We start from the raw sequence: 23,314 nt of genomic DNA on the forward strand, positions 1-23,314 counted from the left end.
CTCAACCTCATTAGCCTGCATGAGGCACACACTTTACCAGGAGAGTTATTTATCAGCTCTATATTATATACCACATTTGGTCATTCAACCTGGGAACATTAGCCTACTTGGTGAAGGTTGGATGACCAAAACATGGTTCTTATTAAAGCTGATAAATAGCTCTCCTGGTAAAGTGCATGCCTCATTCAGGGGTCACTTGGACCTCAATAGTGAATGTTGAAATGATGTCTTTTAGATGTTTTTTATCAGCGGGTGAGTGCCAGCATGCAGCAACCTGACTCAACCATCTACCCCTGTTTAGATCCTTCTGACATTACATGTGTATTTGTATGAAAACAGCATTCATGAAATTAAAATGTATCTAAATTAAAACTCTGTTGATTTTAGTAGGCTACATTTAATTACCCTAAATTTGACAGGCAGCACCGTGACATTGTTTCACCAGCCACTAAGGCAGTTTAAGGTAGTCTTCTTTCCAGCTCTGTGTGTGCAGGAATGATCAGGTTCATTATGAGACATAGAGACATAGAGACATAGAGCGTGGCTACAGAGAGCAGCAGTGTGACATATGCACCATATGGGTGAGTTGAGAAAAAGTGGAGCAGTGTTTCCCTCCGGAGGGAAGCACATAAGTACATCTCTGTTTATGCACACGTGAACATGTACAATATACCGGACAAAAGTACAAAGTTATGGCAAAAATGAATGCCTGTTTAGCGAGAGCAGAACATATGGTGTATATGGAGGATGATTAAGCCTCAGGTTCATCACACCATGATTGTCTCACCTGCACCTGATGTACAGTAACTCCAGTTAAGAGATTACATAACAAAGAGGCTGAGCTGACTGGCTGGAGGTCATGCAAGTCAGAGAGAGAAAATGTTTTAAAGTCCACAGACAGACAGAAAGTAGAGTCTATAGTAAACCATAACACCATCACATCCCCTCCTCCCTGCCCCACCCCCCTTTTTCCCCAAGTAGCTGATTTCATCCTCGCAAAGCCACTCTCACTCTAATCTCCCCTGATCCGTCTGCACTGGCAAAGAATCAGATATCAAACTCGCACACATTGAAAAACCTGGGAAAACATAACAGAAAACACACAATTACCTACTGTGATTATTATGATTGTAATCAAAGAGCAATGTATTTTCTTGGAGATTTAGCCTTGATTTGCCCTTTTCTATAATTTCAACTCATCAACAAGAGTCACATTCCTTGTAACACAGGCAGAGTTGGCAGACTGATAACCAGATTTCATAAAGTGGGCATGTAGTAGCTTGTAGTTATATAATACCTAAATCTCTAAGCCTCTCTTTGGAGTAGCCACTGGGCACAGGAGCATCAAAAACCAATGGGAATGCACTATAATAGTCTCTACATAATCTGTTAAACCAGAAAATCTTATCAATAGTGATTTTAAAAATGTTACATGGCTTCCAGTTGTTTTGCAAAGAGTCCTGCACAGATATCAAAAGCCGCACATGAAGGAGGAAGAATAGGTAAGAAAACTCCACCAACACGCCTCACTTACCCATGAGACATTTTTATTCTTGGCGTGTTTGATCATGGCAACGAGAGCAGGCCGGTAGCGTGGAGTGAGGAGCTCCGTCCTCAGCAGATTTCAGCCCCGCAGCCTGTTGTGTGGGCAGGTCAGAGCAGGATCAGGGGTGATGGCCGGAGGGCACGCTGCGCTCAGCCATAGGTCATCATCTGCCCTGCAAACCTGCGAGCCCAGATCACCTGCTCTGTCTGAATCCAGCATCTGTCAGCAGGATTGGACCACACTTCACGATGACAAAGTTTTCCTCCACGTGGTGAAAAAGTCACATAAGAATCATCCAAGCAGAGCAAAGTCAGAGTCTCTTCCTCCTGACAGCACACAGTGACCTGATGGACTGATTATGTATTCACGCTGAGTATGAATATGAAACATCCCAGCAGGTTTAACCCCGCCCTGCTGAGCCTCAGCGCGCACCCAATCGCGAAACAGATCTTTGTGGCCGGCTCCCGAGGGTGAGCTTATAGAAGCATTAGGATGAACGTACTGATTCTCCGGAGGAGAGGTCGGGGCTTCCTCTGACTGACAGGTCACTGAAACCTCCAGAAACCACAAAAACACGGAGTAGCAGAGGAAAAGTTAAACTGATCTCGTCTTCATCTACTGTAGATGTCTACTTCACTTTTCTGTTCCATTTATTCTCCCTTCCTCTCCACCCACTTAATCTCACTTTCCTTCCTCTACACTCTTCCCTCCCTCCCTCTTTCTCCCTCTCAGGGGAGAGGGCTGGTACCTGTTGTCATGGCACTTCTTTGCTAAGAGACGAGTGGTGTGACAGATCTCTCTCTCTTTCTTTCATCTCTTTTATTCATTGCTCGCTGGCTTAAAAATAAATCTACTCTCTCCGGCCACGATTCAGCCTCTAATTGTTGCCCTGTCCTTCTCACCTTTCACTCTCAACTTCCACAACCTAACTCACTTTTTCGCTTATCTTCTTTCTCCTTTACTTGTTTCCGTCTGTTTGAATGAGTTGATCCGGATTACTTGTAAAAGATCAGTGAAGACTTTTGAGGCTATCCTTGCTGATTTGAGTGGCTGCACTTAAGTCGAATTGGACCACGGATAAGATACAGCTGTCGAGATCAGCCAACAGAAAAGACTAGACTGTACACAAACAACCAGTGTTTTTTTATATTTTTTTTGTCTCGTATGATACCTTACATTTATTACAATTTTATCTTATTTTACTTTGTCTAATTTTTGTTGTTAATGTCCTTTTGTAAAGCAGTTGATTTGGCGAATATCTATAGCAGGTGACCGAAAAACTTAAGTGTTCAAACAATTTTATTAGGGCTGAACTGAACTAACATCACTTTCATCATCCATTAATTTGCTTATTACTCTCTCGATTAGTTTATAAAATGTTGAAAAATAGTGAAAAACGGCATCCGGCAATGTCTTCGATTTGCTTTTTTTGTCTGACAGTCTTAAACCTTAACATATCAACTTTTTATCATATATTAGACAAAATAACAGCAAAATGTCACATTTAAGAAGCTGCAACCACTGAATGTTTGCTAGCATTTTGGCTTGAAAAAAGACTGAAACTATTAATCAATTATTAAAACAGTTGCTGATTAATTTTCTGTCAATCCACTTATCGTTTCAGCTCTAAACTTCCAAACCACCAAATAACAACCATATAATTAAACCCCAATCTGTGGAGTTCAGGGATTTAAAGCAAGACTTTATACAGCTCCTGATCCATTTTTAACGTCTGTCGCTCTAATTAATTGTCTCTAGTATCCATATGGGCCAGCAGCCCTCCTCTGGTGCACAAGGTTGTCTGCATCTCTCCCCTGTTAATTGGCCTCAAAGAACATCTGCTCCTGTTTTAAGTGATGCTTGGTTTGGCCTGGCTGCCCTCGCTGTCTGAGGTGCCAGTTTAATGGGCATGAGCCGAGCCCACAGCTCCTTCATCTGGCTAATGATAGCATGATTGTCCATTTTTTCCGCAGATGTTCTACCTTGTATAGGCTGTTGGTGGAAGGAACTGGCACAATATACAGTCAGCACGAGGTGTATTAGAGACGCAGTGGAAAATAAAGATGAGTGAAAGCATTACGTGGGGATTTATGTTGTCAAATTGAACTAAAGTGAGCCTTAACCTAAACCTTATGTCTCATAGACAGCGAATAAATACAACAGCTCCACCAACCACAGAGAATCTACTACATACATATTTCTTCCTAAAAGCATGTGTTGTAGTCTAACGTACCGCTAATAAATGGAATTGCTAAATAGATGGTGCCAGAAACTGCAAGCCTCACAAAAATGGATGACGGCACTCCAGCCCTCAAAGCAGCTGCTTTCCACTGATAGTAGTGAAGCAGCCAATATGACGTGCTGGAGGAGAGAGACACGGCTAAAATTAACATTCACCAGAGGGAGCAAATTACTTCATATGTATGGGTCTCCTGCAGCCAGCTGTAAAACCGCAGACACTTAAAGATTCTTCCCAAAATATATTTGCAGACACTGGCCATAAAGTAGCTGAATTAAGTTGAAGAGTCACGGATATCATATGTTTTAACTGTGAATTTTCAGATGTTTTTGAAAGACTTGGAGGAACATTTGGGTGAGATAGTCTAGTAACCATGAGATTTATTCAAGCACACAAAGAAGCCGAGAGCACAGCCGTTGTGATATAGTGATTCATCGTAGCATGACATTACATGATGGAATATCCTCATCAATCACCTTCCACATAATAATCTGTATATTTTGTGAGGAGTGAGCAGCATCTTTCCCCCCATGACTTCACCATTTCCAGACAAGCGAGGGTTTTAAAACTTAAGACTGTCGCAGCCCAGTCGTAACTGATCCGGGGTCAGTGCGCACAGATTCAGCACACAGTGTCACTGACATCAGTGTTTCCAGGCTGGAGTGAAGCTATGCTCTACATAGGCCTTCACAGATATATATCACACTTTCCAGTCCCACGGTGAGGTGATGGATTATGTAAAAGCAGTAAAAATCCACCTAAATCCGAGACATTCCTAAGGGCCTCTGTGGCCAATTAGCTGCTCAGTTTCCGGACATTTCCATATTCTCTGGAAAGGCAAAAGAACGCACAACTGCTGCCAAGGAAACCCTGCTCCAGTCTGCTCTGCGCTGGCCGACACTCCTCCCTGGGCGTGCATCCCGAAGCCTGGAAAACTGGGAATTCCAGGTCACACTTTTCACCATGGGAAATTAGCTCACCACTAGCACACAAAAGCTCAGTATTGTCTGAGGATAATTACAGTCTTCTGTGTAATACTCCAGTGTCTGCCATTTCTCATTCTTTGTGTGTTAACTTTAGCTCCCCACAGCAGGTCAAAGTTTCCACTTGTCACATAGAATAACATCAGCATCTAATCAATAGATTGGCACGACATTTGGTGCAGATATTCAAGATCCTTAAAGGATCAATCCAACTGGTTTTGATGATCCTCTGACTTTTCCACTCGGAATGGTTTGCCATTAAAATTTGGTACAGACGTTCATGTACCCCTCAGGATGAATTCTTATCATCGTGCCACCATCAGGTCATAATTTCAAAGATCCAGTCGAACTAATCACAATGTTTGTTTACAATAACTTTTATGATGATGTTATTTCAAAGTGTATACATCTAGGCTGGAGCTCTAATTTACTTGTTGGGCCACAGACTAAAGAAAATGTCAGCTCAAAACTCTGTTGACTGGTGGTGGGATGTCACTGTTGGGTAGATTTGGTTGATCAAAGACGCTCGCAAAGCAACACTACACATACAAATAAGCACATCAAAAATGTCAGGACTACTGTGTTTTACTATATATCTTTACATGTTACAGTTACAGCTGAATATGGCAACAGAAATACATAAGTCTGCCAATTTGACAACTCTTTACAGTGTTGCATAACAACTGTGAGCCGTCTACCCAGAAGAGACTGCTGTTGTTAGCACGATGTCACAGTGATTCAGTCTATACTTTGGTTTATGACCAATACCAGCAAATTTCAATTCCTCCCATCTTCCTCAATTGCAATTTGAGTTTGGTGCTAATTAGCAAACGTTAGCATGTCAACACTCTATACTAAAATGGTGAATATGGTAAAAAGTTGTACCTGCTAAACATGGAGAATGTGAGCATTGTCAATGCTTGCAACGTAGCATTCAGCTCAAAGCACCACTACATCTAAGTAAAGTTTTGCAGAGCCGATAGCAAGAAGAAAGAAAGAACTGGCCATTTAATGTAATTAATGGAAAAAGCAGTGCAACTCTAAGCCATGTGCTAAAAAGTTGACAATAATTCAACTTCGAAAAACTTGTGCATGACACAAGAGAGGAGCACAAGCCGAACTGTAGGAAAACAATGGTTATGCCGGTGACAGGTCTCGGTGTGATCCGCCATGATGCAGCCTACAACTAGATATTTAGATTAGATTGGTTTTAATGTGTCCCTCAGGAGACATTACATTGTGTACACATGTACATTGAATATATATATTAGGGGATATGCAGGGTTAAATGCTTTGAATGTAAATAACAATTAGTTGATTGGTAAACCACATATTTATAATCCATCTTCAAAATATTACTGGTCATATAACGTTAAGTGTATTGCATTTTGTGATGCATTCCTGACTTCTATACCATAAACTTCTTTAGCTCTCTGCTGTGAGGCTTAACTGACTTCCCCGAGTGCACAGGTAGTAACTGGCTACTACTGCTGCATCATGGCGAGTACAGCAGGGAAGCCAAGAAAGCAAAGTGGGGAATGGAGTACGGCCTGCTGTCTTCAATTAGCTGAGTTTCCGTGAGGAGTGTCTTAGACTGGCCACTCAGTCTGTCAGACGGAGTCCCATCCGGCCGGGTCTCCGTGCTCCACATTCCATCCAGAGCGGAATTGTGTTCCGCCCCATTTCAGACGTAAAACGCTGGTTTGGTGCTCCATATTGGAAACATGTGAGAGGAGTGTCATAGGGAGAGTGGCGAGTCACGGCAGCTAGGGTCCTCTCAAGGTCAGCTCTGGCTATAGTTACTGTACTCTCCTCTGGTTTAACCGTGCTCATTATATTAATTTCAGCATGCTGAGTTTGCACACAGTAATTAAACACAAACACATGTTGCCAGTGATACTCCATCCCGCTGAATGGTTTGTTTTCATGCAAACACCTTACACATGGGGCTTAGATCGTCCGGTGTGGAGTATCAACAGCTGGTCCTCCACTAATCCACTCATCAGTTAAATTAAAGCTTACTCAGTTGTACAGTAAATGTTGGTTCAGCCTACTGCAGTGTGTGTCACACGAAACCAGATTGTGTAACCAAGCTACAGCAGGCTGCACAGGAGCACTAGTGTTTTTTCTTCTCTACAACATCTGGGATAAAGTTGGCGTCCCATTTGAGAAGCTGGACCCACCAAAGTCCACATTTCTAGACATAATACGTCATAATGGGCGCACAAGTCTTGGTCCTCTTTCAAAGGCTCTTCCAAAGAAAAACAGCCGTCTTTTGGCTGAATTTGTAGGACACAACTGGTGTACCACTTGTAGACTTCAGTATCACATAATCAGTTGTTCTGAGGGTATCCTTGTTATCTAATAAAGTCAGGAAACTTAACATGAGCATGTTGGTTTAAGCTGTTTGTTGTGGCCTGATGTCCGTATATTATGATTTAGTATAAATGCCAAACATCCCAGTTTCCAGCTTCTAAATTGTGTGGATTTTCTCCTTTTTTCCCCTTCTTTTTTTGTCTAATTTGATGGTAAACTGAATATATGCCAGTTTAAGACTGTGGGTTGGACAAAAGAAGAAATTTGATGATGCCATCTTGGCATTTAGGAGATTATGATGGATATTTTTCACCATTTTATGACATTCTACAAACCAAACTATCAATTGATTAAAAAATACATTAGTTATCATTACTACTTGCAAGTACATTAATTGTAAGTTGTCCATCATGTGTTGAAGTTAATGGAGCACAATGTAGTTTTTCGTACTCTTTTCATTTGTTTATATTTGGCGGACCCTGCCACCTTTCTAGCTTGAAACAGTGTTATGGGGACCTTAATTTCCTCTGAGAACAGCTTCATTATTCAGTTATGGAAAAACTACATAGTGCCACTTTGAATATCACAACAGTAAACTCACATGTCATGAATTAGTTCCTACTAATAGTTCCACGTCATGGTGATGAATTTTGAAATGTCTGTCTTTACAAATTGAAGCAGGCTGCTTTGAAACAGCATTAGTTTTAGGGTGAGGGCAGACAGTCTCATTTAGGCAGGTGGCACAGGTTCAGCCTAACCTTCAGGTCAACTGATGTTTATTGGGCCGATGTAGTTTCTCTTTTTGTCTTGGAAGGGATCCAGGTTAACAGTCCGTGTCTTTTGGAAGATCCAACAGCTGAATTGGGGCGAAGCATATATCACAATGTACACCAAGGCTACACTTAGGGCTGCAAATAATGATTATTTTTGTCATTAATCTGCTGATTATTCTTTCGATTAATCATTCAAGAAAATACTTTTAAAACATTCCTATCACAATTTCCTTAAAGGCCTTTTTGTGAAGATATTTAGTGTATAATCACATGAGATAAAACAAAGCAGCAAATCCTCACAATTAAGAAGCAAATGTTTGGCATTTTTGCTTTAAAAAATTACTGAAATGATTGTTGAATTATCACAAAAGAAGCTGATTATTCTTTTAATTGACTAATGGTTTGAGCTCTAGCTGCACTTCATACAAAGTTTGCACAGTGGTGACTGCAAATGTGCCATTAAATAAGCCATAATACCTGTAGTTATATCAGATTAGATAAATATATCCCCACACTATTAAAGTACACAGACCTTTCTGTATTGATATCACTGTTTTGGATCTAAAGTCGCTGTGTCTCACTGAGCTCAGAACATTTTGTCCAATGACGTTCCCTCTTGCATGTGGGGATGAGATCATAACTCATTTTAGACAATGAAATAAAAAAAGAAAAATCACACCTCATGAAAACTTTATTTCTGAGCCTTGAGGGCGTTAAAGCATTTTCTCTCTGCATAGAAATGGTGCGTTTATGCATTTATGTGAGAGTATGTGTGGTTGTGTATGAGTGAGAGTACAGTTAGTGTAACGTGGCCATCTAGTGGTAAGACTCAATTAGGGAGGCCCATCTTTATCTGCAGTACTTTGATGACTGTGTAGATGAGGGAAAAACAACCATATTTTTTTTGCACAGCTCCATTAGTGAACAGTTTAATAGAGCCAAAATATTCACCTTCCTTTGAGCTATATACAAGAGAGTCTCCAGAAACCAACCACACCTGAATGACAGAATCAAGGATGCAAAAGGACAGTCCCAAAAAAATGCATGTCTCATCAAATTCCCCATCTGAAGCCATACCTGTTAGCAGAAATACATCCACATTTTCCTCTCACTGCATTTCATTACATATGAGATAAACCAGCAGAGCCCAATAAAGTCTGTCAAGTATCAACCGTGCATGTGCCTGCAGTGTGTTCAAAAACGTTACAACCTCAGCTCGCTGTCCAAAACCCGGAATAAATATGAAATTAAAGATTTATTGTGTCTGGCAGCATGCATGGCGAGAACGGAGCTCTGCAGAAAACTGCCAGGCCAGAGAAACTGAAATATTTCAGCTAAACCCTGCAGCATTCAGGATTGGTTCTGGATAGAGATCTAGATGGGAACAGTGATCAACATCGAGGAAGAAAGCTGGCAGGTGTCCACTGACCATTCAGTCTGCTGCTTTGAAGCAACAAAGACATTTTCAGTAAAGTTGTGCGTGTTTTGATGTGACACCTGCACAAATCGTCTCTGAATTATTCATCCCATCATGAAACAATTATAATAAAGCACATTAGTCTGCACATGCTGCCGACTGTTTGCTCCATCAGCTCCTCTTAATCTCCCTCTACTCACGCACATTCTCTCCTCTAACCCCTGTGATAAATCAGCATCAGAGCCAAAAACTCACATATGGAAGCTGTGCTCTCCGGCGATGGCCCAGCCCACAGCACGGCATGAAGGGGACCCGGGCGGGGAGGAACGGACGGCCGTCTCACAGGCTCCCTGTCAGGCAGCAGCATCCGTTCAGCCTCGGTCCATGCCTGCACACTTGGCCCGCACGGGTGCAGACCACCAAAAGACGCAGAGGAGATGACAGGACAGAGGTCCTAGATGGAGGACTGACGTTTCCACACCAGCCCCCTACTTCTGTCCACCCACCCCCCACGTGCACGCCAAATCCCCCCCTGACTCAGAAACTCACAGGATTCAAAAAGTCAGATTTAGATACCCCCCTCTTCCTCCTCATCTTCCACCCATCTCCAGACTGTTGCAGCAGAGTGTCCACGAGCTGACAGTGAGGTGCACGTCTGAGCTGACTGTTTACCCCACCCCGAAATCTGTAAGCGCTCCGACAGATCCTCTGGGCTGCCAAATCCTCTGCAGTGCTGCTGTGTGTGCTGTGGCAGAGAGGAATAGTTGCAGGCTGGCACACTGGTTCAGCTGCTGGTGGATTTAGACACACTCATCATCACACTCAAGTTCCCTCTCAGCATGGGAAGGAGGTGGAGCTCTCAGTGTCCTTTATTGACCGCTGTCCCTTGCTTCTTAATGGAGGACGCCGCCTTTATACTCTCCGCCTCTTCCCCCTCCTGTCATCTAAGGTTCAATCTGCTCTAAAAGCCTGACACACACACACACACACACACACACACACACACACACACACACACACACACACACACACATACATACGCACACACACGCGCACACACACACTCTGGTTTTCTTCTTGACTTCCTGCCCTCTCTTCTATCTCAGACCTGATTGTCTCTTCATTCTTTCCCTCATTTTTTTCCTTATGATTCACTCCTCATTTGCATTGCATTACCCTTCATACTGTCTCTGTGTGAGTGGTTAGGACAGAGGCTGAGACAGCTACTGGTTGCTGAAGAGACTGCACTCTGCTTTAATGTTACAGAGAGAGTGTGTGTCTCGTGCTGAGAGCTGAGCAGCAGCACAACTCTGCCCGTGGTGCAGAGGGAAGTCGCTTGCACAGTTCGGTCATGCTAGACTGCCGAGTGTGAACACAGGGCTGGTGTGATTGTTTCTTCCCCTCGCACACCTCCTCTATGGTCTTGCCCTTCCCCATTGCGTTCAGGTGATTGAGTCCAGACCGACAGGCAGGCTCACTGCTGCGTCGTAACTGCTGTGTCAGCCAGAAGTGCACGTATTCCCTCGCTCTGTGTTCAATGAAAGATGCACATGTGGCGGGTGGAGCTGCAGAGGTAATATTCGTACACACAACGTGACTGTGGATGAATCTAATCTGGCATCAAGGACAGGCCGAGAACACGTTCGTGAATGATGCACAGAATTTCAATGATTTAACAGTGGCCTTTATCTCTTTTCGGCAACACTTGCAAACTGGTTATAATTTATTTTGTCAATGATGAAGGAATGTCAAGATAATAGTCAACAGTCGTTCAAATTACATGTGTTTGTGACAGAAGTTAATCAGGACTCATCACTGTAAACACATCATCACAAACTGCATCATTCAGTTGGGTTGCCTTAAACATGAAGCCTAATTTAACTCAGTTCAATAAAATCTGCACAATTTGATGGCGAAACAGCTGGCAATATTCCCAAATGCCTGTGAAAAAGGACCTGTGGCACAGTAAAGTGACGCCAGGAGAAGAGAAGCAGGTTGATTTTCACAACCTAGTTACAACGATCCTATCAGTCATATTGTTTATTGACTTATTGTCTTGTGTAGATTTTATGGGTATAAAGCATTTTAAAAATCATCTAGAAAATGACATAACAATAAGTAAAAAATACCAGTGCAGACACTGGGGAAATTGCAGATGAAACTATCAAAATGACTTCACATTCTGCTCATCAAATATGCATAACTCAAAAACTAAGAAATAAGAACTAAGACATTTTTTTTTAATGTTTCTACACTCACAATTGTTTTGGATCAATATGTATATCAAAATACATGTGCAAATATTTTTTTTTTAATTCATGACAACTGAAATACTTTTATCAATTATTATGGATTATTGACTAACATAACCTTTTAGCTAAGGTGTTAAAGATTTTAGGGATATGAATCATTCAAAGATACTAAAAGAAATTACATCACAATAAGGAAAAATACTGAAGTAGGCACTGTTGGACCATCTCCATTGCAGAGTTCAAAGCAAGTTATTATTAAAGGATTTACTCAAAATGTTAAGTAGTGCCATTTCATTTAGTATTTTGAGTGTTGAAATATTAACACGATAAAGGTGGTACATTAATGCTAAAAAGTGATACTGATCTTAGGTAACTCTGGTGTATATAAGCACGAAGCTGTGCTCCATAATATCCTTACTGTCGCCCTCTTCCATTGCAGCTTCATGTTACGTGTACTCCATCTTTATATTGTACAGATCTGACTTTGATGCTGGAGAATCCAAACTTGTCTCATAAAGCAAAGGGCAGCTTGTCTCATCTGCAGCAACACACTAGATCAGTGTTGTTTCTCTGTGGTTTGCCACCAGGAAAATAACGACATCATTTCTGCTGTCAGACAGAGCTATATTCAGATAAAGACAAACTCAACCGTCAGTCTCTGCAGAATTGATACTCATTGTGTTTGCCAAGCAGATTGGCAGTCTTTATGGAGACAGAATGTCCAATATATCACATTACATTTTTAAGTACACAGGGATTTAATAAGAAGGTATTGCAAGATATATCAGAGGTAACTAAAGCTGGCTCTTTTTATGAACTGTTTTCAAGCAACTAATATGGATTAATTAGCACTAGAGTCAAATTAATGTCTTAAAAATGGTATTTTATTTTTTTTATACAAGAGAATCACACAATTAATTTTGTTATTCATTGACTTAATATGTAATTTGTCAAAACTTACACTTAAGGGAAACATCAAAGTCTGTTTACAGGGTTTTTTTCTTTTAGCACTACTCTACATGTAAGTTGTAAGTGTTTTGTAGATCTGATAAATCTGAATAATTTCCTCAAGCGTTTTTACTTGAGTCAGCCTCGGTTGGGCTACAAGTCTAAAGATGAAAACAATCCGGGGTGAGAGTGTGTGAAGCTAAAAGAAGTGATCTTACCAGACCTCTGCAGCCTCCACATTTGTATTTAAGCCTAGCTGCTCATTAGCCACTGCAGGCAGAACACACCTGAATATCTGATCAAACTATTAGCTGCCTCGTTGCATTGTGGGTAATGCAGGTTTTGACAAGGAAGAAGAATGCATGGAATAATAAAGATGCTATCTCTGGTCCTGCTGCATCGATTTGATACTTTTTTTTTAAACCGCCCCACAATGTTGTAGGATTTAACTTAGACATAGATTTTTTCTCCTACTACTTTAAGGAATACATGTATACATTTAGAAATACGTATATCAGCTTTCTTGCCAAGAGTTAGACGAAAAGATAGATACTCTCATGTCTGTCCAATAAATATCAAGCTACAGCCAAGAAGCTTGTTAGCTCAGCTTAACATGGAGCCTTGAAACAGGAGGGAAACATCTAGCCTGGCTCTGTGCAAAGTCAAAGAGGAGACAAAATCTGACTACCTACACCTCTGAAGTTCACTAAACGACACTTATATCTTGTTTGTTTTACCAATCTGCAGAGGTGGGAATCGTGGAGTCATCAAGTCATCTCCATGCCATGTATTTGTTCTGCTCAGTCACTGAACCAGGTGCATTCATTAATTAGCTCACCTTCCTGGCTGAAGAGCTGTGCTGATTGGACTCAGCTGGTTTAGTGCATGAACAGAACAAATACATGGCATGGAGATGACTTGATGACTCCACAATTCCCACCTCTGCCAATCTGTACCAAAACCAGATGATTCAATACCAGTATAATGCTAATGAACCCCAGTCTTACTTCCAATGTTATGCAGCACGACAATCAAATCCAACCAAATAAGAACAGCAGGTTTGAAAATATGTTAAATATGTTACAGAGAGAGAGAGAGAGAGAGAGAGAGAGAGAGAGAGAGAGAGAGTGTATGTAATGTAATTTCCATTTTGTAAAACATCATAGCGGACAAAAACACAAAAAAAGGAAGTTCTGTCGTCCTAAAGCTGCCTTACAAGCAAAACACTTTGTTTGTGCATCCACAACACCCTCACACCATACTGCAGTATTTAGGTCTATGGATCACAGTGTTGATTTAGTGGATACAGGCAGCATTTCTGGACTCAAGTGGCCCTGTACAGGTGGTGTGTAACCTGTTGTAAAGCTTTGTGCTCATCAGTGATAGTATCAGCATCCATATATCTCCTCCTCTGGCCTGACACACCCTCTGCCCAACGTAAATCTGGCACCGTCTTTCATCAACACTGAAGCTTCTTTAGTTTACTGCCAATAATTCACCAGTTGACAAGTGTCTGCTGTGATGGAAAGGCATCATTATAAACAGAGAGAGGTGCACCTTACAGTCAGAAGAGAGTCCTATCAATCAGGTCTGTCAGACCCTGTCCCCCTTTGAGAAGTAATCATCACTCAGCAGCAGCTGACGCCATGAAAAATATTGCAAGAGATCATGTCCGCACGCTAAAATGAAACTCAAATGCTGCATTTCTAATTTTGGTTCATTATGCTTTCTGAAAACACCTTCAAAGCTACACCTGAGGTCACTCATGTCAAAAAAACTGCATGCCTTCTTGCTATTGTACCTAAATTAGTGCACACACAATAATATAATCCAGAAGCAAAAAACAAGTGTGATAAAGCAAGAAAGGCAACAGAGTTTCTATTCTCTCCGTGGGCCTCCATCACTACCAAGAAGACACTATCAATCAACCTGCAGAAAAGAGCAAGCTTCCAAGGCATGAGAGGAAGCTAATTAAATGCATCAATCTTGATTAAAATAAAAAATGCAATATTCTGATTAACTGTATTAGTCATTTTTAAGGCAAAAATGTTCCAGCATCTCCACTTTTAGGATTTCCTGTATTTGTTTGTTTGTGGTCTTAAATTGACAAAACAAGCAATTTTCACCCTCTTCTGATGGATAACAAACAATAATGATAAAAAAAAATTGGGTCCAGCCCTTTTATGAAGCCCTATATATGAACAAAACAGCTCCATAAAGTCCCCAGCAGTACTAGTATGCATCTCATTGTTTGGCTAACACACTACTACTACTAAAAATATGAGTGATTATGAATAAAAATTCACAGAGTGTGAACTATCAGCAGCACTTTTCTTCAATTTAGTGGTTTAGAAAATCCATCTTTATATCCTCAGACGATGCCTGATTTAGCATTTTGATGGGCACTTTTCAGAGGGAAGACTTTGATTACTCTCATAATAAAAGCACGTATTGACCTTGTCCACCAGGGGGGTAGTGCATCAACACAGTGCCAAATTAATTTAGCCAGTAAAACAGCAGGGTGGGACTCATGATCAAGGCAGAGAAACTTGGAATTAGGTCACTGTGAATGCAATGCATTTGCTGCCAAAAGAGTTTTTTTTTGGCAAACCCTTTTTATTGTATGTGCTTTGCTCTCTTTATTTTTTACTTTTGTTTTTTACCTACAAAAGAAAACCTGTAGAAAGTCTGTAGAAAGAAGAGACTTCCTAGGTGGTTTGTCAAATAACAGGTACAAATTCTGAAAATGCCCAAATGCAGATTTTCTAGATTTATTTGGTTACTGTGGTACAGATACTGTGAATTACCACCAGGTTAAATACCTGTATTCATTCATTGTACCACTAGATGGCAGCCTGGTGCTTCTATAATGCTTGACAGAGCAGCAGTGGCTTTCACATTTACAGTATCCAAACTCATGCATCATTACTGCAGTTTGATGCCAGAAAACACATATGGCTCTCCAGAAATACCTACTATTGGAAAACTATGACATACATTGCTCAAAGTTCAGACGAAGGTCTGCAGGATTCATCTTACACTTCGCCCTCCAACATTTCCAGTGGCGGCTTCTCCATACGTCTACAGTATGGCACTGGAATCTGTTACATAAAAAGTCAAGAGTTGCCAGATCTGATAACAGTCAATAATAAGCTCTCTGCGTCACCCATACACTCCATTAAGCAGAGGACAAAATAAGCTCGAGGATGATGAAAAGGGAAAATATTTGCAATCAGGGAGAGTGTGAGAGGGGTTTCCTGCCCTCGCCACGCCCTCTCAGACAGCCTTTCATCATCAAATCCAGTTCTCCAGCCTGAACATACACAAGGAGCAGACAAAGAGGGTCGAACTGCAAGAATGTGACGTGGAAAAAACGGCTGCTGCAGTGGGGGAGACGGTGTTATACAGAGATGGAGGTGAAAGAGACAGAGGGAGGTGGGCGATACAGAGCCTGGTGCAACCATTTACATAAACATAACGAGTGTGGGAAGCAGCAGGAGGTTAATTATGACATAATGCCCTCTGAGTTATGTAAAACCACAGTTTGAACTATTGTACATGAAATCCTCTCTGTGACTGCGTGTTGCTTGTATTGCAACAAAAGTCTCGTTCTAGTTACCCTCCACTGAGTGCCTGAAATAGTAGGTCCTCTGTTATCAAATTGATCGCGCTTATTCCATTGTTGTTGTATTTGGTTTCCTTCGCTGCTCTTAATGTGTTACCTGTCAGTTACAGAGATGACTTTATGACTTTAGTGAACACTTTTAAAGACTATTTACTGTACACCCGGTGTTTCACATCTTCTATCTCTACAAGAGCCAGAGGGCAAACATCCTCAATCGGAGCTCATCAGACTCAGCCGTGAATAAAAGAACACATGATCAGACATTCGTCATTAGAGATCCTACTTTTGAGAACAGCCTGACAGAAGAAATTACGCTTGTAAAGTCAGTCTTTTTTTAAATTCACCACTTACGACCCACTTTTGTAGGTTTGCTTTTGAGCAGTTCTTCTCCTCGCGTTTAATCCTGTTGTTTGCTCTGAGCTTTGTTTCTCACTCTCTGTAAAGCACTTTGTTAACTCTGTTTTTAGAGTAGGGCTATATAAAGAAAGTTTATTATTATTCAGGGTCATGTGGGGCTGGATTGTTTCCCAGGATGCATTAGGCACAAGGCTGACTCTCTAAACACACTGCCAGTCGAAAAAAGGACAATCACTCACATTTACACCTATGGCCTGTTTTCCGTTTCCATTATGATCAGGAAAAACAGGACACCAGGCTCCATGTAGTGTGTTTCAACAAAAAACAGTTGTGGACACACTAAAAGACGACTATATTGTCTATTGAAAACAAACAACTTGAAAGATATTGTTCAAAATTTGGGAAAATACACTTAATATGCATTTTTGGGAACAGCCGATCCTGAAAAAAACGCTAAAACAGATAGAAGGGAGGAAAATGCTGAATGAAATAGTCGGCCAGTGGCAGGCTTATACATACAGTCTACATATGGTGAGTCAGACTATCTACTAACATGTTACATATTGATTTTGTTTAATCATAATCAAAGTGTAAAAATGGCAATTTCCGTTCTTACAGGTGGTTTGTGCTTGGATAGGAGCAGTAACTTCTTGGAATCTCCACCAGTCATGTCGAAGCTGCTCCTGGCCAAGAAATAGCTCTAAAATATGCAGATTGTCATATTTACACTTTCAATAAAAGGTGCTATTTGTAGAATTTTGGCATAATTTCGTGGTAGCTCCGAAAATATTGGGGGTGGCATATCACCATAGTAACAGAGTACTTTGCAAGCTAGTCTTGGCTGTAGCTAGGTACCGTTAGCATTGAAGTGGAAAGGCCAACCCAGACTGTTTGGTGAGCAGATTTTGCTACCTTTGCCCTGAGCCAGACCAGCCGTTTCCCCCCATTGTCAGTCTTTATGCTGCAAACTAAACGGCTGCTAGGTCCAGCTTGATGCTGAAACATCTGTTTTTCTACCTCATGAGAAATGGTTTGATGTAAATGTCTGGACTGTCAAAAGAAATGCTGAAACAATGATAAAGGGTCAAAACCATGACGGATGGAGGATGCACCACAAATCACAAAATGTTTTCTTTGCTTACGCTGCAGAACCAGACCACCTCCACATACATAAAAATAAACCATCCACCTGATGTTTAAGTTTGCCGACAAATCTTTAACAGTTCTGCCCTTCTTCCTTCTCAATGGAGAGCTGAGCTCCGGTTCCAACACTGACTTCGCTACTCCCACGGCTGAGCGGTCTGGTCTGGCCTGGACCTCCACCCTTCCCAGCCTCCTCCATACTCCCCCGGGCATCGGGCCATGACCACAGGGAACGTCTCTCATCCTTTCTCTCTCAACCTACTCACTGTCTGCCCTCTGCCCCTCTATCTGTAGCAGCATGAGTAACTCTGTCTTTTAGGAGCTGTTTATATGCAGTTACTGGAAAGTCATTTTTATGATGCTCAAAGCTGTGGTGGATCGATCACACAGTGAGTGACCTTGACTAGTTATTCTTAAGACGCCTACAGAAATGCCAGGACTATGAGGCAGTAAAACAACAGGTCAGACAAGAGGGAGAGCAAAGCACAATATACAAAGGATCATTTCAAAATGTGAAATCCAGTCATGCAAACATTCTTCAGTAAACAGCAACTTTGGCTGTTGACGGCAGGGAGAGAAATGCTAAAACAAAGAGAGGCGAGGACACCATGAAAACCGGATGACAGATTGATGAATAGGCACTGAGATAACCACACAAAAGATTAGTTTCATACTTTCCCCAGGATGGTGTTGGTTCAGCCATCTCAATACTACGTCCTCATTCTTCTGTGATAAGTGAAAATAATCACAGGCAGGATGATTGAGCACAAGGGCGAGGAAAATAAGGTCAGATCAAAACTGCTGTTATGATAACACAAATGAAAAACAGTATTTACATTAGTCTCCAAACAGGGGAGAAGTTACTGGAAGGTCTGCTATTCCTGGGGCCCTCTTGCGGCAAATTTCTCAAAGAGGATATTTCTGCTCGGCATGCAAGGGCCTCGCTGACCCTGAAACACATCACTCCTCCACTCTCCCCACATCCCTCTACTAAAACCTTACTTTAATGGCCTCTCGTTTCTGTACGATGTGGTGTTATGTTGCAGATAGATGCTCACTCTCAGCCTTATTGAGTTTATCTGTGATGACTCAGTGGAGGGGAACTCCTCATTTGGGGACAAGACTGTGGGAATGGGCATGAGCTCCCAAGGGTGATGGTAAAGTCAGGCAATTTCTCACTAAGCAGCTCCCGATGAGCTCTAACACTGACAATAGCAGCTCATTCAGAAGTTCTCCGTGGCCTTGAAGCAGACAGCAGGCCAGGAGGTGCCGTCTTGCTCTGATCTCATCCAGCTTCCCGTCGCCCTGCCGCTGCCGTGCCAAAGACGAGGTGACGTGTGCCTCCTCCAAAAAAGGCAGAAACATTTAGGCAGGGACGCGCATCCTTAACCCGGCCTGTCCTGTCCCTCGCAGGTCTGCTCAACAAAGACCAGACATGTCGAGTTTGTACCTCGCAGGGTCTGCTTTATAACAAGGCCACTGTGTTGCTGCTGCACTCACAACAGAGGATGCAGCTCCACTTAACATACTGTACCCAACAGTGTTTACAGAGGGCTTTCACTGCGATGCACATCTCATCCCTGATGGATGATGATGACTGAAGCTGGGCTCTTATGCCAGTTTGCGTTTACTGTCAGGGATTAACATACACTCAAGACACAGACACAGACACAGACACAAACACACACACAAAGTGTTACATTCCTGAATGAAGCGACTGAAGCCAGGATCCAGGAATAACTCTTGAAGATATTCTTGTATGGTGCACAAAATAATCAGATATATCTTCCTTGTACCTTGTCATAAACAGAACTATGTTCCTAGTAGAGCTGCAACGAACAGTCAATTGATCGATGAGTCAATCATAAGAGAATTAATCACCAGCTACTTTGTCAATCGAGTAATCATTTTTCAAGCAAGATGCAAGATTATCAAACATTTTCTTTTTCCATCTTCTAAAATTTAAGGATTTGCTGCTTTTTTTTCCATTTATGAAAGTGCTTTTAGGTTTTGGGTTTTTGTCTGAACAAAAGAAGCAATTTGAGGACGTCACTCTGGGCTCTGGAAAATTGTGATGATAAGCAATTTTTTTTCCACATTTTAATAAATAAATGATTATCAAAAAAATAATCTGCAGTCGAATCAATGATGACAAAAATGATGTGAGTTCAGCCCTGGTTCCTAAGACATCCCATATGGTCTAGCGGTTAGGATTCCTGGTTTTCACCCAGGCGGCCCGGGTTCAACTCCCGGTATGGGAATTACTGTTTATTGACTGTCCCATATAGGGGGTAAATAAAGTTACTAGTCTTCTATCTCTGTACTTTGGTACAGAGAACTTCAATTGTGAGAGGGTCGGCTGATGGTGTATTCACCTTGTGTGTGTGTATACAGTATGTGATTATGGCAAAATGTGGTCCTGGAGAAACCTATTGTAGTTGGGGTGTACCACAGAAGCAAATTTGAGTACTTTGCCAGGTGTTTATCTGTCTGTCTGTGAATTATAGTATAGTATAGATAGTGTCACAACTTTCCAAGATGCAGCCATGAAACTTCATAGGTGTGTATGTGAGATCAAAATGAAGGTCAAGTTCAAAGATGGGTATGGTTCAAGCAAGGGGGTCGGAAGTAGGGGGTGCCCCCGCCCACATTCACGGCCAGGAAGACATATATTGTAGCAGGAGGTAACACTTTTTCCAGTACTTTGCCAGGTGTTTATATGTCCATCTATTTGTCTGTCTGTGGACAGATTTGTTCGACACAACACTGTCACAATTGTGCAAGATGCAATCACAAAACTTTACAGCTGTGTAACTGAGAAATAAATGAGGGCCAAGTTTGAGTACTGACTACTCATATACTAATGTAAAAACGATTACTTAGTAGTCATGGGTCAGAACGTGAACATGTTGATGGTCATTGTGGTTGGAGTGATCCCATCACAAGATGATCTCTATCTTTTCCTTAAATTTATCAGACTGCTGATACTAGAAATAAGGAAGAGAGAGACAGGGAGTGACATGAAACGAAGGTCTGGATTCAACAAGGACAACTTGCGGTTAAAAGTGAACTGTGATCCCTACCTGGCGAACAAGGCTGTTGGTTGTGGTGTCTGAGGAGGTGCTGCCATCCGAACCTTTAAATCTGCCTTTTCTTCGAGCTCCTTTGCCGTGAGACTACAGAGAGACAAAAAGGAAAGAGTGATATTAGCATACATGCATGAACAATATGTATGTTTTAGTTCCTCCCAACAGTGTAAAACACAAAGATATTGAGTTCACAATGATAGACAAGCTGCAAATGTTCATACCAGCCTCCAGAGTCTGAGTTTATGTGGACTCTTCATTCATCAAAGACTCCAAGAAAATCTGATGGACATTTGTTTGACATCTTTATCAGCAACCAAATATAGTTACGGATTATTTTTCTGTTAGCACACTAATAAAGGAAAGTGTTTCATCTCTACTTTCAGTGAGTCTTATCTAATATAAACCTCCTTTGCACTTTCCCAGAAAGCTTCCTTTGGAATTTTCATACAAAAACACTAAATAATTTGAAAGATATTTTCCAATGCATTGTTGAAGCTGATCTTTAAAATGCATGTTTTTTTCACTGTGGCTCTGTCCCCCATCTCTGACATTGTAATCGCATTAAGATGTAAGGCAAGTGAGTATTTTTTAAACACACGTTTGATGAAAATATGGAGCTATCCTTTTAGTGTAGACACAGAGCCTGACTGCTAGTTCAATTAGTTAAGTACAGCCTTCAGTGTTTTATTTGAAGTCTATTATTATGACAGGACAGGTATCATGAAAAACGATGATAATTATGTGGGTGGTCTCGAATATGCAAGCTGATATGGTGTAGGGCTGGAAAAGTAATGTACTTAGCTGAAGTGTTCATACAGCATGTGTTGCCAGTAGCAACTGAAAAACAGAAATTCATTTGAAATCTGCCTTTTATTCCAGCCCGTTCCCTCGGGACATGTTAATCATGCATATAAAAAGAGAGAGAGAGAGAGAGAGAGAGAGAGCTATTCTGACTGTTTCTGAGGAGCCGGTCATGTAGAACAGTTTGAGCTGCCCAGAGAGAGTCTGGAGGAACAGGATGAGGTTTAATTAACCCCGATAAAGCCAAACAGAAATATGTTGGACAAATACACTTCGCTGCATGAGAAAGATAATGCATAATCCATTCTGTAATATTTTACCTGAGGCTTTCTGAACTGGAAGTGGCACAGTGGTGGAAGTAACTAAGTACATTTTTATTCACCAAATACCATTTTTAAGTAATTTATTGATATTTTATGCTAGTTTTATAATTCTGGTCTTTACCCTTCTGGAGGGATATACAGCATAGTACTTTTACTCCATTACATTTATTACATATTCATTTTTAAGTACTTCATTGATATTTTATGCTAGTTGATTACTCTACTTCGCAGCATCTCAGAGGGGAATATAGTAGGCTATTTTTTACACCACTACATTTATCGAACAGCTACAGTTACTTTGGAGATTATGATTTTTCATTCAAAATATCTGACCAGTTATTAAAATCTGACATATTATTATAATTTGAACTACCCAAAAGTATATAAAATTAGCGTTTCTTTGACCAGTCACATCATTAAGGAGCTGTTTGCATGTCAAAATACCAATAATCCAATATATAACTAACAATATAACATGTCTGCTTTTAATTCTGATACCTCATGCATTTTTTGATGGGTGAGTAAGAACACTTTTGAATGACAGACAGACGTTTGCTTGTAATGGTGTATTTCTACTGTTTCTGATGATCAGAATAATGATCATCGGATCCGATAATCAGCCGGGCCAATAATCAGTAGACGCATAGTATACAGTGTGTATACACACAAGGGGTAGATTGATTATCTGCCTGGTAAATTATAGGGGCCGATATTCAGCATTTTTCCTATTATTGGTGATTGGTGATAATCTTAAAATGTGCTACTGGTAACACTTCACAATTAATAACAATAACAACAATAACAATAAAATAATATGAATCGACAAAGTAACTAGTAACTACATTTCAAAAAAATATAATAGAGGATGTATTGAGATAATTTAGTACATTTAAAATCAGATACCTTAAAACTTTTACTCTTTTAGCAAAGTAATATTGTAACATAATATCTTTACATTTACTCAAGTCTGACTGTGGGGTACTTTGTACAACACTGAATACTTCTTGGACTGGACCAAAATGGTTGACGTTACATGTGAAAACATAAAAAGTCCACAGAACTTTTCTTATAATCGATGTAAAATTAACATTATTAGTTTGTACATGAGCAATTTGGCAGATTTAAGATTAAAACATTAAAAATGGGCCAACTAGAGCAAAAATACTGAGATACAACCTGACTTACACCAACATGAAGTAACATTCAATGGAAACAGCGTCGACGACATTTTGGATCAAAATCGACCGTTTAAATTCAAAAAGTGGCTGTGGAGCGCACGCGGTGCTGGTGACGTAGACGTAATCAGACGTTAATTTAAGCTAGCAGCCACCAAGAGGAAGAGGAAGAGGAAGAGGACAGGTTCAGGGCAGGTGAGTTCAGATTAAAGGTGAAGACCTGTTTCTTTGGCGTGCTAACTTTCGTATATAACATAACTATAACTTAAACTATAACAGGCTGTGACAAGAAAAACATGTCGGTGTCATTTAAAGTTAACAACTCAC

The 23,314-nt window shown here is 40.9% G+C and overlaps 1 protein-coding gene across 5 annotated transcripts in view; it reads right to left on the reverse strand.

The window, feature by feature from the left end:
- Window positions 1–23,314, reverse strand: part of cacnb2a (calcium channel, voltage-dependent, beta 2a) — a 70,599-nt gene that overhangs the window by 46,966 nt on the left and 319 nt on the right. For 2 of the 5 annotated variants that reach the window (XM_084340117.1, XM_084340120.1), the window contains exon 2: window positions 20,683–20,775. In XM_084340117.1, coding sequence (XP_084196243.1) covers window positions 20,683–20,775 — 93 coding nt within the window. Of the gene's footprint in view, window positions 1–9,529; window positions 9,730–20,682; window positions 20,776–22,997; window positions 23,096–23,314 lie in introns of those variants that run through there. The other 3 variants (XM_084340118.1, XM_084340121.1, XM_084340124.1) reach the window with 3 other exon arrangements.

This window comes from Pagrus pagrus (genome assembly GCF_965226575.1).
Source record: "Pagrus pagrus genome assembly, chromosome: 20".
NCBI lineage: Eukaryota > Metazoa > Chordata > Actinopteri > Spariformes > Sparidae > Pagrus > Pagrus pagrus.